This window comes from Dendrobates tinctorius, unplaced genomic scaffold (genome assembly GCF_039654945.1).
Source record: "Dendrobates tinctorius isolate UK_male_01 unplaced genomic scaffold, ASM3965494v1 ptg000134l, whole genome shotgun sequence".
Classification (NCBI taxonomy): Eukaryota; Metazoa; Chordata; class Amphibia; order Anura; family Dendrobatidae; genus Dendrobates; species Dendrobates tinctorius.
The window spans coordinates 21,340,651-21,353,717 of record NW_027361802.1 but is presented as its reverse complement, the minus strand read 5'-3'; the positions used below and the strand labels follow the sequence as shown (position 1 = coordinate 21,353,717).

At 41.1% G+C, this 13,067-nt stretch overlaps 1 protein-coding gene across 3 annotated transcripts in view; it reads right to left on the bottom strand.

The window, feature by feature from the left end:
• PCSK5 (proprotein convertase subtilisin/kexin type 5) overlaps positions 1–13,067 on the bottom strand; it is an 810,488-nt gene that overhangs the window by 499,957 nt on the left and 297,464 nt on the right. For all 3 annotated transcript variants that reach the window (XM_073543784.1, XM_073543785.1, XM_073543786.1), the window contains exons 6-7: positions 8,731–8,819; positions 5,727–5,899 (exon numbers count right to left, since the gene is read on the bottom strand). In XM_073543784.1, coding sequence (XP_073399885.1) covers positions 5,727–5,899; positions 8,731–8,819 — 262 coding nt within the window. The remainder of the gene's footprint in view (positions 1–5,726; positions 5,900–8,730; positions 8,820–13,067) is intronic.

Below are 13,067 nucleotides of genomic sequence, written 5' to 3'. Positions count from 1 at the left end.
CTGAACACCTTGAACTTCTGGGCCCTTTGTTGAGGTTGTAGTTCTGTAATATGACCACACTGGAGAATAAAGGGTTTTTGGTCGCTTCACGTTTGGTTTATCTGAAATTTTTGGCAGTTAATGGGCATCTTTTTCTCTCAACCCATTTTTTTGTGACCCTGTGGACTATTTGCAACAAAACTTTTGATGGTTTTGTGATCACATCTCAATATTTTAGCAGTTTCAAAAGTGCTGCATCCCTCGGTAAGACTTAGCACTTTTTGACTTTTCAGTCAGTTAAATCTCTTTTTTGGCTGATTTTTCCTAAGGAAAACAAGCCGCCTAATAATTCTGCACACCTTGACAAAGGGTTTTGATATCCCTAGGTCACACTCTCCCTCATTATACAAGCACACACTATCTGATCTGCTTCACTCAATCATCATTCAAGCTTGGAGTTAGAAAGTATACATTAGAATTACGATATTGTAAAAATACTCACTTGTCAAATACCGCATATACTAGTGCATAAGACAAGATTTTCAGCACATTTTTTGTGCTGAAAACGCCCCCCTCGGCTTATACACGAGTCATTGACCAGAAAGTCAGCTTGGTAGGGGGAGCGGCAGCAGCAGTGGCAGAGCAGCAGCAGGAGCCGGCAGCTGTGGCACAGTGACAGCTGCAGCTGCCGGCTTACAGAAGACATCATACCCACCCTCCATGCGCCGTCGCTGCATCTCCATCCAGGTGCCTGCACCTCTTCCTGTGCTCAGTGGTCACGTGGTACCGCTCATTAAGGTCATGAATGTGCACACGTCTCCACTCCCATAGGCGTGGAGCGCATATTCATTACCATAGTGAGCCGTACCACGTGACTGCTGAGCACAGGAAGAGCTGCCGGCGCTTGGACAACGGAGATGCAATGACGGCGAGAGGAGGGTGAGTAGGATGGGGAAGGGGGAAAATGTGAGCCATGAATACAACGATGGGATGGGGGGGTGAGCCATGTGTGACCAGCGAAGCCGAGCCATGCGGGACCGAGGCAGCCATGCAGGACCGAGGAGCCATACGGGACGGGGAGCCATGCATACAACAGGGGGAGCCACACATAGCAGGACAGGACAGGGGAGCCACACATAGCAGGACAGGGGAGCCACACATAGCAGGACAGGACGGGGGAGCCACACATAGAAGGACAGAACGGGGGAGTAACACACAGCAGGACAGGACAGAGGAGCCACTTGTTCCAGGACAAAATGGGGGAGCCACATACCAGGACAGGGATAAGGGGACAATGCATACCGGACTTATACTTGAGTCAATAAGCTTACCCAGTTTTCCGTGGCAAAAGTAGGTGCCTTGGCTTATACTTGGGTCGACTTATACTCGAGTTTAAACGGTAATTGTGCATACAGTGTGTGTATAAATATATATACCGTATTTTTCGTTTTATAAGACGCACCTGATTATAAGACGCACCCCCAAATTTGGTGAAGAAAAAGAGAAAAAAATATTTTTTCATGTTAAATGGAGGTGTGTCTTATAATGCCAGTGTCCATCTTTCAAATCATATACCGTATATGTCCCTCATCCTGGTATTTATATAACCAACATCCTGGCACATTGCCCCCTTGTGCTGGCACATAGCCCCCCCATCCTATCCTGGATATGGCCCCCCCGGTCACTATATGCCCCCCTGCTGGCACTCACATGACCCCCCTCTCTCTATATGCCTCCCTGCTGGTACGCACACGGCCCCCATCGATATATTCCCCCTGCTGGCACACATTGTCTCCCCGTCCCTATATTCCCCCCTGCTTGCATTCACATGGCCCTCTGCCCCTATGTTCGTCCCTGATGGCACACATTGTCCCCTCAGGTCCTATAATCCCCTCTGCTGGCACACATTGTCCCCCCTCCATATATTCCTCCCTGCTGGCACACATTGTCCCCCCGGTCCTATAATCCCCCCTGCTGGCACATATTGTCCCCCCGGTCCTATAATTCCCCCCTGCTGGCACACATTGTGCCAGCAGGGAGGAATATATGGAGGGGGGACAATGTGTGCCAGCAGGGAGGAATATATGGATGGGGGCTCCATATATTCCCCCCTGCTGGCAGACATTGTCCCCCCTCCATATATTCCCCCCTGCTGGCACACATTGTCCCCCCTTCATATATTCCCCCCTGCTGGCACACATTGCCCCTCCATCCCTATATTCCCCACTGCTGGCACACTCGTTCATATATTTTCCCCCTGCTGGCACACTTTGTCCCCCCATCTCTATATTTACCCCTGCTGTCACACATGGCCCCCATCCCTATATTTCCCCCCTGCTGGCAAGCACATGCTAAAATAATAAACAGTTAACTGACCTACTGATGATCGCTCCTGCACCCAGCTCTCCGGTTGCTTATCGGTATCTGTGCTGAGTCTGCTGTCATCCTCCTCCTGCAGGGCGCATGCAGCTGCTGCTCATTCAGTCAGCTCATTGTTGCTACAGGACCTTCTATGATGTGACCAATAGGAGCTGCTCAGCTGTGGTCATGTGACTCGCAGTGCACACTGGGAGTCATGTGACCACAGGTCCTATTGGTCACATCATGCAAAGTCCTGAAGCGATGAGCTGCCTGAATGAGCTGCTGCTGCCGCTCGCCCTGCAGGAGGAGGATGACAGCAGACTCGACACAGTAAAGCCACGGAGGAACTGAGAGCAGGAGTGATCATCAGTAGGTGTCTTTAGTGACTGGGGGTGAGTGCAGGCACATGTAATATGCACCGCTTCCCTGTCTACCAACTCGGCGCTGTTTCAGCACCTAGGTGATGGACAGCAGGTGCAGTGAATATTACATGAGGCTAATGAGCGGGAGCACAGGACCTCCCGCTGTCTCTGCAGCCCCCATCCAGCCCACGCCAGCCCCCTGACTCCACGCCAGTGCCGCCCCCCCACTCTATAGCACAGTAGCACACAGATTCGCTTTATAAGACGCACCCCCCACTTTCCCCCAAAATTTGGTTTACGGTATACAGTATATGACTAATGACTATTTCAAACTACACATGACAATGGTGATCATTATGACCTGTTTGGTATAAATGGTTACTCATACACCAGACTGCATTCCAATAAGATCGCTAACTGTGCAAGTTTACTTTGAAGAATTTATGCTGTTTTGAAGGCAAAGTGTGGTCCAATAAAATAATAATTTGATTTTGATTTTTTTTGTTCTTTCACTTTACATTTTGCTAACTGATAAGGATAAACTACTAACACTTCTATTTTCTAAAGAATTCTTACTTTTCAGTACATGTTGCAATGCACATTGTGAAACCCAAAACAAATGTCTAAATGTAAAATCTGGATTTTCCACATAGATGCATTTATGTATAAAATATTATAAAACTATAAAACTAATATTATAAAATATTATAAAATTATAAAAATATTATATATATAATTTCCCTCAGTTCCTTTCTTATACCTTCTTTATAAACCAGCCAGGGAGTTTGGTAGAAGGGAAATGTGCATTTTTCCACCCCATTTAGTCACTCCAGGTTTAACGGTTAAAGTGGGTAGTCACATGTAGTCCTCGGGGATGGTATAACAAAGGAGAGCGTCCACAAGCTGGACTCTCTGCCCTTATTACACATAACTTAATTTATAGACATCTATGTTTGGATTCCTTTGCCTGTGTGGATTGGATAGGTTGTTATCATCATCTGGTGATAATTTCATGTCAATAGCACCTTTAGAAATATATTTACTTTTAAAATTGTTGACGTGTTCAATACTTATTTCACACGCTGTATATATGTATATATACATATATATATATTTTAGTGCAGCGGTAACCACACTGTGCAGTGATGAGGCAGTGACCCAGGAAAGTCTCTTTCAATGTTTAGCGTACTCACAAACAGAAAGTAAATATGATTCTCTGGATTGCAGCCGGGAAACAAGACAGTCCACCTCCAGATCGCAAGCAGTGGGCGACTGCACCGCCATGTATGCTGATGGGTGCCAGGCCTTTTGGCTCCGCTTTGCCCTGTGTTTCCTCACACAAGTAGAGCTCTGCAGAGCCTTCTGTTCTGCACGCTTGCAAGACCAAACTGACACACCCAACCCTCTGTTTCAGGGATTTTTATAAGGAACCTGGGGCCTTAAGCAAGCCACATGGAAAACCTGGTTGGGAAGGTAAAGGACTGCCCCACTACCATCCTGTAGCTTGTTTCAAAAATAAAAGCCCAGAGCAGGTTTTCTTAAATCTGCCTTGGACAAATAGCTTGCCCAAGACCAACACTTTTATTTTGCATTGCAATCACAGCTATGCCTGTGACTGCAATGGACTCCCGCGGCCTCAATACGCCTCTGTGCGCATCCTGGTGGGGACACTTAGCGACCCTCGCATATGACACCAGTCACTGCCTCACAATATACACTCTCCAAAGATTATCAGGGTTTACAAAGTTCTGAATAGATGTTTAATTACAATATTACAATACAAGGACTGCTTGTTGGTGGATTTTTTTGCAATGGCCCCATTACTGGATATCACTGAAAATTTGCAACAAATCTGCACAAAAGTTTCCTTTTTCCATGTAGATTTGCTTTGTGTTTGCCACTGATGGCACACAATGCATGCTCTGGATGTAGAATCTACAATGCATCTTGAACTTTGCACAGATTCTTTTCTGCATTGTGTGAATGAGACTTGTTAACATGTCATCTGCTTTGCTGCTTCTGTAGTAGCCCACAGAAAATGTGCACACGTGGCAGATATAATGTAGACTTTCCCGATGGAAAGTCTACAATATATCTGCCACGGGTGAACATGTAACGATATGGTTTCTTAAAAAGAACCCAGAGCACAGAGCTTGGACCATTACACCTAATATGCCTTTATTCTCTCTAACAAAAGTCTATGATTGCAAACACATAGGAAGCATTATGGGTCACTTCCTTCTGCATGCACCACAGGCCATAATCTTCAAGCACCTCAGAATAAAGGGCATTCATGGTATTTTGACCTTTAGCATCAAGGTGACCATAATCTGTCACTATCAATTCTGCATCATCAGACCTTAATGAGGGATAATACCAGTGACACTAACACTTGGTAATCTCCCATAGAGAGACCTATCTGTTCCCACACACTCATGGCAGATGTGATTTCTGCTGTCTTTGGTCATTATGGACAATACAGGAACTTCCCCCGCTGTGTTAGAGCACAGTGAGATGTCAATGGATGTTACTTTTTATGTGTTTATTTTTTTTCATTCTGTCATCTTTTGACAATTATAAATGTTACCAACTACTTAAAAAAATAGCATCCATGCAAGATTAAGAAATCTCTGCACCTTTGGTATATCATGTAAAATAGTAAAATAATGCAGGTTGTAATAATGTAACAAAACATTGCTGACACATATAGTACATTGTGCTGTGTGGTCAATGTTAGCAGTGTTACAGGTTGTGTACATGATACTTTGTAACCCAACACTACACTGCGAACCCTTGTAAATTATGCACGCCTCTCGGCGCACATGTACACAAACCCTTTATTCATTCTCATTATTAACAACTGATGAAGAGACATATGGAAAGCGGAACAGTGTATTGTACTCATGCTATCAGCTCTATTCCAATGACACAAAGGGGCATCAGATTTCATACAACTACCCAGAAATGTGGTCTACCAATATCTATAAAACATAGCTTTAGGGTCCTACCTCTATGCACACTTACTGTTCTGATGCCATTCTCAAAGGCATCACGGGCAAGAGGTGCTGGTCCATCCACTGTTTTGCCGTCATCATCTGGACCCCAGCTTGCACTGTAGATATGTACATGCTGTGGGTTTAGACTGAGAGATTTGGCTTCTACCATATCTGTTACATCTCCATCCAACATGCGCACGCCTGTAGGTACACATCAAAAATTATAATACTGACTTACTGTAGAGAATTCAGGAAATACTGGTAAAATCCTGATATTTTAAACAGTATACAACCGCTTATAGAGAAATTCCAATGTACTATGTATTATTAATGCATTATGTGAAAAAAATTAAATACAACAATCGCCTAATCAAATTAGAAATACCTTAAAATTTTCAGATTTGACTAAATCTAAGTGAACACCTAACTTTATGGCTTGCTTCCCTAATATGTTATAAAAAAATGTCAACACCTATGGACTTCATGTGTAGTCTTACTACAACACAAAGACATGCAATGATATACTTATTATTGTAATTAGTGATATATATATATATATATATATATATATACACACACTGCTCAAAGAAATAAAGGCAACACAAACAGCCTGTTATTTGATTTTCTACTTTTATTTGGAGTGTCAAACCAAATCCAAAGCTCCATGGGATATTAATTTTGATTTACGTTGATCATTTTTCTGTTTTATTGTTCTCAAAGCATTCCACTATTTAATGAATACAAATTTGCAACTGGAATAGTGTTCCCTTTAATCTTTTGAGCAGTGTGTGTGTATATATATATATCCTGCAGTTCTAGGATCTAAGAATGGCTTTAGCCTGGCTTTGCTACAAATATATATATATATTTATATATATATATTTGACCTGAACCTCATTGAAAACCTCTGGAATGTAATCAAGAGGATGATGGATAGTCACAGGCATATCCAAAAATAGTCATATTCCACAAAGTATTGATTTCTGAACTCTTCCTGAGGTAAAACATTAGTATTGTTGTTTCTAAATGATTATGAACTTGTTTTTTTAGCATTATTTGAGGTCTGAAAGCACTGAGTTTTTTTTTTATTTTGACAATTTCTCCTTTTCAGAAAAAAAAAAAAAAAAAAGTTTGTAGACTAAAACAACAATTCACATTTTACTTAAAAATACACCTAAAAAGAGAAAAATCAGACAAACTGAACATTTGGAAGTGGTCTCTTGATTTTTGCCAGAGCTGTATACAGTATATATAAATTTATATTTATTTATAAGGCACTCCAAAAGAAAAGAAGAAATGTGGATGCTTAACCCCTTAGCGACAGAGCCAGTTTGCAGCTTAATGACCAGGCTAATTTTTACAATTCTGACCACTGTCACTTTATGAGGTTATAACTCTGGAACGCATTAACGGATCCTGCTGATTCTGAGATTGTTTTTACGTGACATATTGTACTTCATTTTAGTGGTAAAATTTAGTCTTGTGTTTATTTATGAAAAAAACAGAAATATGGCAAAAATTTTGCAATTTTAAAACTTTAAATTTTTATGTCCTTAAATCAGAGAGGTGTGTCACTCAAATTTCTTAATAAATAACATTTCCCACATGTCTCCTTTACATCAGCACAATTTTGGAAGCAAAATTTTTTTTGTTAGGAAGTTATAAGGGTTAAAAGTTGACCAGCGATTTCTCATTTTTACAACAAAATTTACAAAACCATTATTTTTAGGGACCACATCATATTTAAAGTCATTTTGAGGGGTGTACATGACAGAAAATACCCAAAAATGACACCATTCTAAAAACTAGACCCCTCAAGGTGCTCAAAACCACATTCAAGAAGTTTATTAACCCTTTACTTGCTTCACAGGAACTAAAGCAATGTGGAAGGAAAAAATTAACATTTAACTTTTTTTTGCAAAAAATTTACTTCAGAACCAATTTTTTTTATTTTCACAAGTGTTAAAAGAGAAAATGAACCACAAAATTTGCTGTGCAATTTCTCCTGAATACGCTGATACCCCATATGTGGGGGTAAACCACTTTTTCAGCGCACGGCAGACCTCGCAAGGGAAGGAGCCCGTTTGACTTTTCCAACAGAGAATTGGCTGGAATTGAGATCGGATGCCATGTTGCGTTTGGAGAGCCCCTGATGGTCCTAAACAGTGGAAACCTCCAACAAGTGACCCCATTTTGGAAACTAGACCCCTTAAAGAACTTATCTAGATGTGTGGTGAGCACTTTGAACCTTCAAGTGCTTCACAGAAGTTTATAACGTAGAGCCGTGAAAATTAAAAATAATTTTTTTTTCCTCAAAAATGATTTTTTAGCCCGCTATTTTTTATTTTCCTAAGGGTAACAGGAGAAATTGGACCACAAAAGTTGTTGTGCAATTTATCCTGAGTACGCTGATACCCCATATGTTGAGGGGAACCACTGTTTGGGCGCATGGGAGAGCTCGGAAGGGAAGGAGTGCCATTTTGGAATGCACTTTGATGGAATGGTCTGCGGGCGTCATGTACGTTTGCAGAGCCCCTGATGTACCTAAACAGTGGAAACCCCCCACAAGTGACCCCATTTTGAAAATTAGACACCCAAAGGAGCTTATCTAGATGTGTGGTGAGCACTTTGAATCCCCAAGTGCTTCACAGACGTTTATAACGCAGAGCCGTGAAAATAAAAAATCTTTTTTATTTCCACAAAAGTGATTTTTTTAGCCCCCAAATTTTAGACCCCCAAAGTTGGTAAATAGTAGAAACCCCTCAATTATTGCCTCAACCCTAACCCCAACATACCCCTAACCCTAATCCCAACCCTAACCCTAATCCCAATTCTAACCCTAATCCCAATTCGCCCTAACCCTAATTCTAACCCTAGCCCTAACCATTACCCTAACCCTAGCCATAACCCTATAGCCATTTCTATAACGCTGTTATTCAAGGGACTACTGATCCCTTTGTTGGATTACCTAATAAAATATACATATATTATGAATTAAGGAAACAATGCTGATGAGAAGGAAAAACATGTACCTCCAATCCTGGCGTTGAAGGCTATTCCAACAGTACAGTGAGAATTATTTGCAGTGGCAGCAACTTCTCCAGCACAGCGTGTTCCATGTCTGAAGAAGGGAAGAAAACAAAAACTTTAATTTACTTTAATTTACAAAGGAAAGAAAAGGCAAAAAAGTGCAAAGTATAACACAATAATAAGAAATTATTATTAGCCTATTATTATTACTACCCTGTTGTCTTGTTGCGGGCAAATGTTCACTATGTAGTACCCTTCATGCACACTTTCAGTGTTCTTATTGCTTTAAAAAAATGCCATAAATGTCCAGCACATTTTTTTTACAATCATTTATGATGGGTTTTTTTTCTTGTTACAAGTTTAACATGCATTTTTTTCTGGTGTATTTTTTCCAAGTCCTTTAGGTAAGCCTTTGGGTAAAACGGCAAAAAAATGTGACAAACACGAAAAGCACATTGTACTTGTGGTGTTGCATATTTCACACCAAAAAACAGAAAAGGCATTAAAAATGTAGCATTTTTTAAATAAATATGTGTAAACCCAGCCTAAGTCTTATGGTGCTTTGAGGCTGTAAAAGAGTGAGTAATGAATGAAAGAAAACCCCAGACAATATTCATTTGGTTAACAAGAAAAAAAAATGTGACATCGGAGTCAACAAATGCACAGATTGCTGTGGGAAATCAGGATTCATTTTGTTTCTGCATCCCCATTTTATGCTCTAAAATCTATCATTCAGCACTTTTAGGCTGGAGTCACACTAGCCTTTTTAAAACCGTTCCGATTTTGATACAGGAGAGTCGGACGAGTGTAATCCAAGTGTCGTATGAGTACAATCGGATTTTTCACCCCCTAACATCCAATTTACATCCAAATGCAGTGTGATAGCTATCCCACTGCAATGTGATTTTAACATGAGCTTTTACATTGAGAAATTTTCTAAGTCATTTAACATATTTTTCAAAGGAAATATTCTACAAAACATATATATAGATATATGAGAGATAGATAGATGAAAAGCCGACAATTCATCTGCCGTGTACTGTAAAATCACAGGAGGAGCCCACAGGATAGAATAGATGGATTACATACAGTAAATACACATAGAATAGATGGATATATAGATGTCAATGACATATACAATTAGTACAGTGTGTGTGTGCAGCTTACTTTACATGTATTTAATTCATAAAAGAAAAAAATGGCATGAGCTCCCACATAATTTTGTTAACCAGCAGAGGGAAAGCAGATGGCTGGGAGCAGATGTTTATAGCCTGGGAAGGGGATAATACCCATGGAGCTTCCCAGGCTATTAATATCAGCTCATAGCTGTATATTTAGTCTTTACTGGCTATTAAAATGTTTCACAGCAGCGACAGTGATCTTTTCTTGATATGCTTCATTTTTCCATCTGTGAACATAAAGCTGAAGTGCCTTACCAAAAAGTTCCATTTTTGTCTCATCTGTCCACAGGACATTATCCCAGAAGCTTTGTGACTTGTCAACATGTAGTTTGGCAAATTCCAGTCAGGTTTTTTTATGATTTTATTTTTTAACAATGGTGTCCTCCTTGGTCGTCTCCCATGAAGTTCACCTTGGCTCATACAATGACAGATGGTGCAATCTGACACTGATGTTCCTTGAGCTTGAAGTCCACCTTTAATCTGTTTAGAAGTTTTTCTGGGCTCTTTTGTTAGTATTCGTAATATCCGTCTCTTTGATTTGTCAATAATTTTCCTCCTCCGGCCACGTTCCGGGAGGTTGGCTACAATCCCAAGGAGCTTCAATTTCTGAATAATATGTGCAACTGTAGTCACAGGAACATCAAGCTGCTTGGAGATGGTCTTTTAACTTTTACCTTTAACATGCTTGTCTTTAATTTTCTTTCTAATCTCCTGAGACAACTCTTTACTTCACTTCCTCTGGTCCATGTTAAGTGTGATATATACCATGTCACCAAACAGCACAGTGAATATCTCTAGCCCACTCACTGATTGCAAGATTGTAGACACCTGTGATGCTAACTAGTGGACACACCTTGATTTAACGTCCCTTATTTCATGAGTTTCATTTTTTTTTTTAATTCTGTGGAAGCATTGTTGAAAAGCAATGTATTGCTTACATTTATTCATTTTAATAGATATTTGATTTATTATTACTTTTGTCAGATTCAAATTATTTCTGTCATCATTGTGGGTTTTTCTATCATTTAATGAGGGGTACCAACAATTTTGATCACGTGTGTATCTACCTATTCTATTTGTATTTACTGTATGTAATCCATCTCTTCTATCCTATTTGCTCCTGCAGTGATTTTACAGTACACAGCAGATGAATTGCCAGCTTTTCTTCTATTTATCTATGTATGTAATATATATACATATATATATACACGTGTGTGTGTGTGTGTGTGTGTGTGTGTGTGTCACTGACATCTATATATCTATGTATTCTAGGTGTATATATCTATTCTATTTATTTTACTCTAACCTGTCACACTGTGATTTTACAGTACGTGGCAGATGAATTGCTGGCTTTTCTTCTATCTATGTAATAAATATACCGTATATACTCGTGTATAAGCTGACCCGAGTATAAGCCGACCCCCCTAATTTTGCCACAAAAAACTGGGAAAACTTATTGACTCATGTATAAGCCTAGGGTGGAAAATGCAGCAGATACTGGTAAATTTCAAAAATAAAAATAGATACCAATAAAAGTAAAATTAATTGAGACATCACTAGGTAAAATGTTTTTGAATATCCATATTGAATCAGGAGCCCCATATAATGCTCCATTCAGTTCATGATGGGCCCCATAAGATGCTCCATACAAAATACACCCCATATAATGCTGAACAAAGGTTAATAAATCCCCCACAAGATGCTCCATATAATAATATGCCCCATATAATGCTCCGTAAAGGTTATGGCCCCATAAGATGCTCCATAGATTTTTCCCCCATAAGATGCTCCATAAATGCACCATAGATTATGCCCCAATAAGATGCACCATAGATTATGCCCCCATAAAATGCTCCATAGAGTATGCTCCTTGTGATGCTCCATAGATTATGCCCTCATATGCTGCTCCATAGATTATGCCCCCATATGCTGCCCCACAGATTATGCCCCCATATGCTGCTCCATAGAATATGCTGCCCCATAGAATATGCCCCCATATGCTGCCCCATAGAATATGCCCCCATATGCTGCTCCATAAAATATGCCCCCTTATGCTGCCCCATAGAATATGCCCCCATATGCTGTCCCGATAAGATGCTCAATATATTATGCCCCCATATGCTTCTGCAAAAAAAAATGCCATACTCACCTCTCCTGCTCAGGTCCCAGCACCTGAGATATTCACCTGTCCGGGGTCCATCGCTGCTCACCGTTGTCTGCCGCTTCCTGTGTCAGTGGCTGTTCAGCTAGCAGAGGGCACGGCGCGCACTAACCACGTCACCACGCCCCCTGCTGCCTAAACGTCACTGACAAAGGAAGCAGCAGACAGCGGTGAGCAGCGATGGACCCCGGACAGGTGAATATTGGATATACTTACCCCCTCCTGGTGTGGTCTCTGCAGCCCCCCTTCTCCGACTCCCACAGTCTCTGGCAGCTCTTCCTTCCTTCAGTGGTCACGTGGTGCTGCTCATTAAACTCATGAATATGTGCATATTCATGAGTTTAATGAGCGGTACCACGTGTCCTCTGAAGGTAAGAAGGGAGACCATGGGAGAAGCGGGGGGCTGCAGAGATGGCACCAGGGGGGTCAGTATGATCTCTGACACCCCTGCTCCCCCTCCCCCACTGACCCCCAGGTATATGACTCGTGTATAAGCCGAGAGGGGGACTTGCACCTCAAAAAAATTGGCATGGAATTCTCGGCTTATACACGAGTATATACGGTACATATATTTGTGTGTGTCACTGACATATATATATATCTATGTATTCTATGTGTATATATCTATTCTATTGTAACCTGTCAGTGTGATTTTACTGTACGCGGCAGATGAATTGCTGGCTTTTCAAATGCGATCAGTGTGTAAAAATCGAACAGCACTCACATGGTCTGAGTGCTGTGTGATTTTTTTCTCACACCCATTGACGTCTGAACGCAGCTGAACACACAATGTTAGAATAACATTGGTCCGAATGCCATCCAATTTTTTATCGGATTGCATTTGTCCGGTTTCATCGCAAGTGGGAATGAGCCCTTACGCTGAGCCCCCCCACACACACACACAGTCGAAGTCCCTGATTGATATGACTGGAGACTGAGGTGGTATTCACACATCAGTTTGGTTGCATTATTGGCCACTATATTATATTTCATGGCA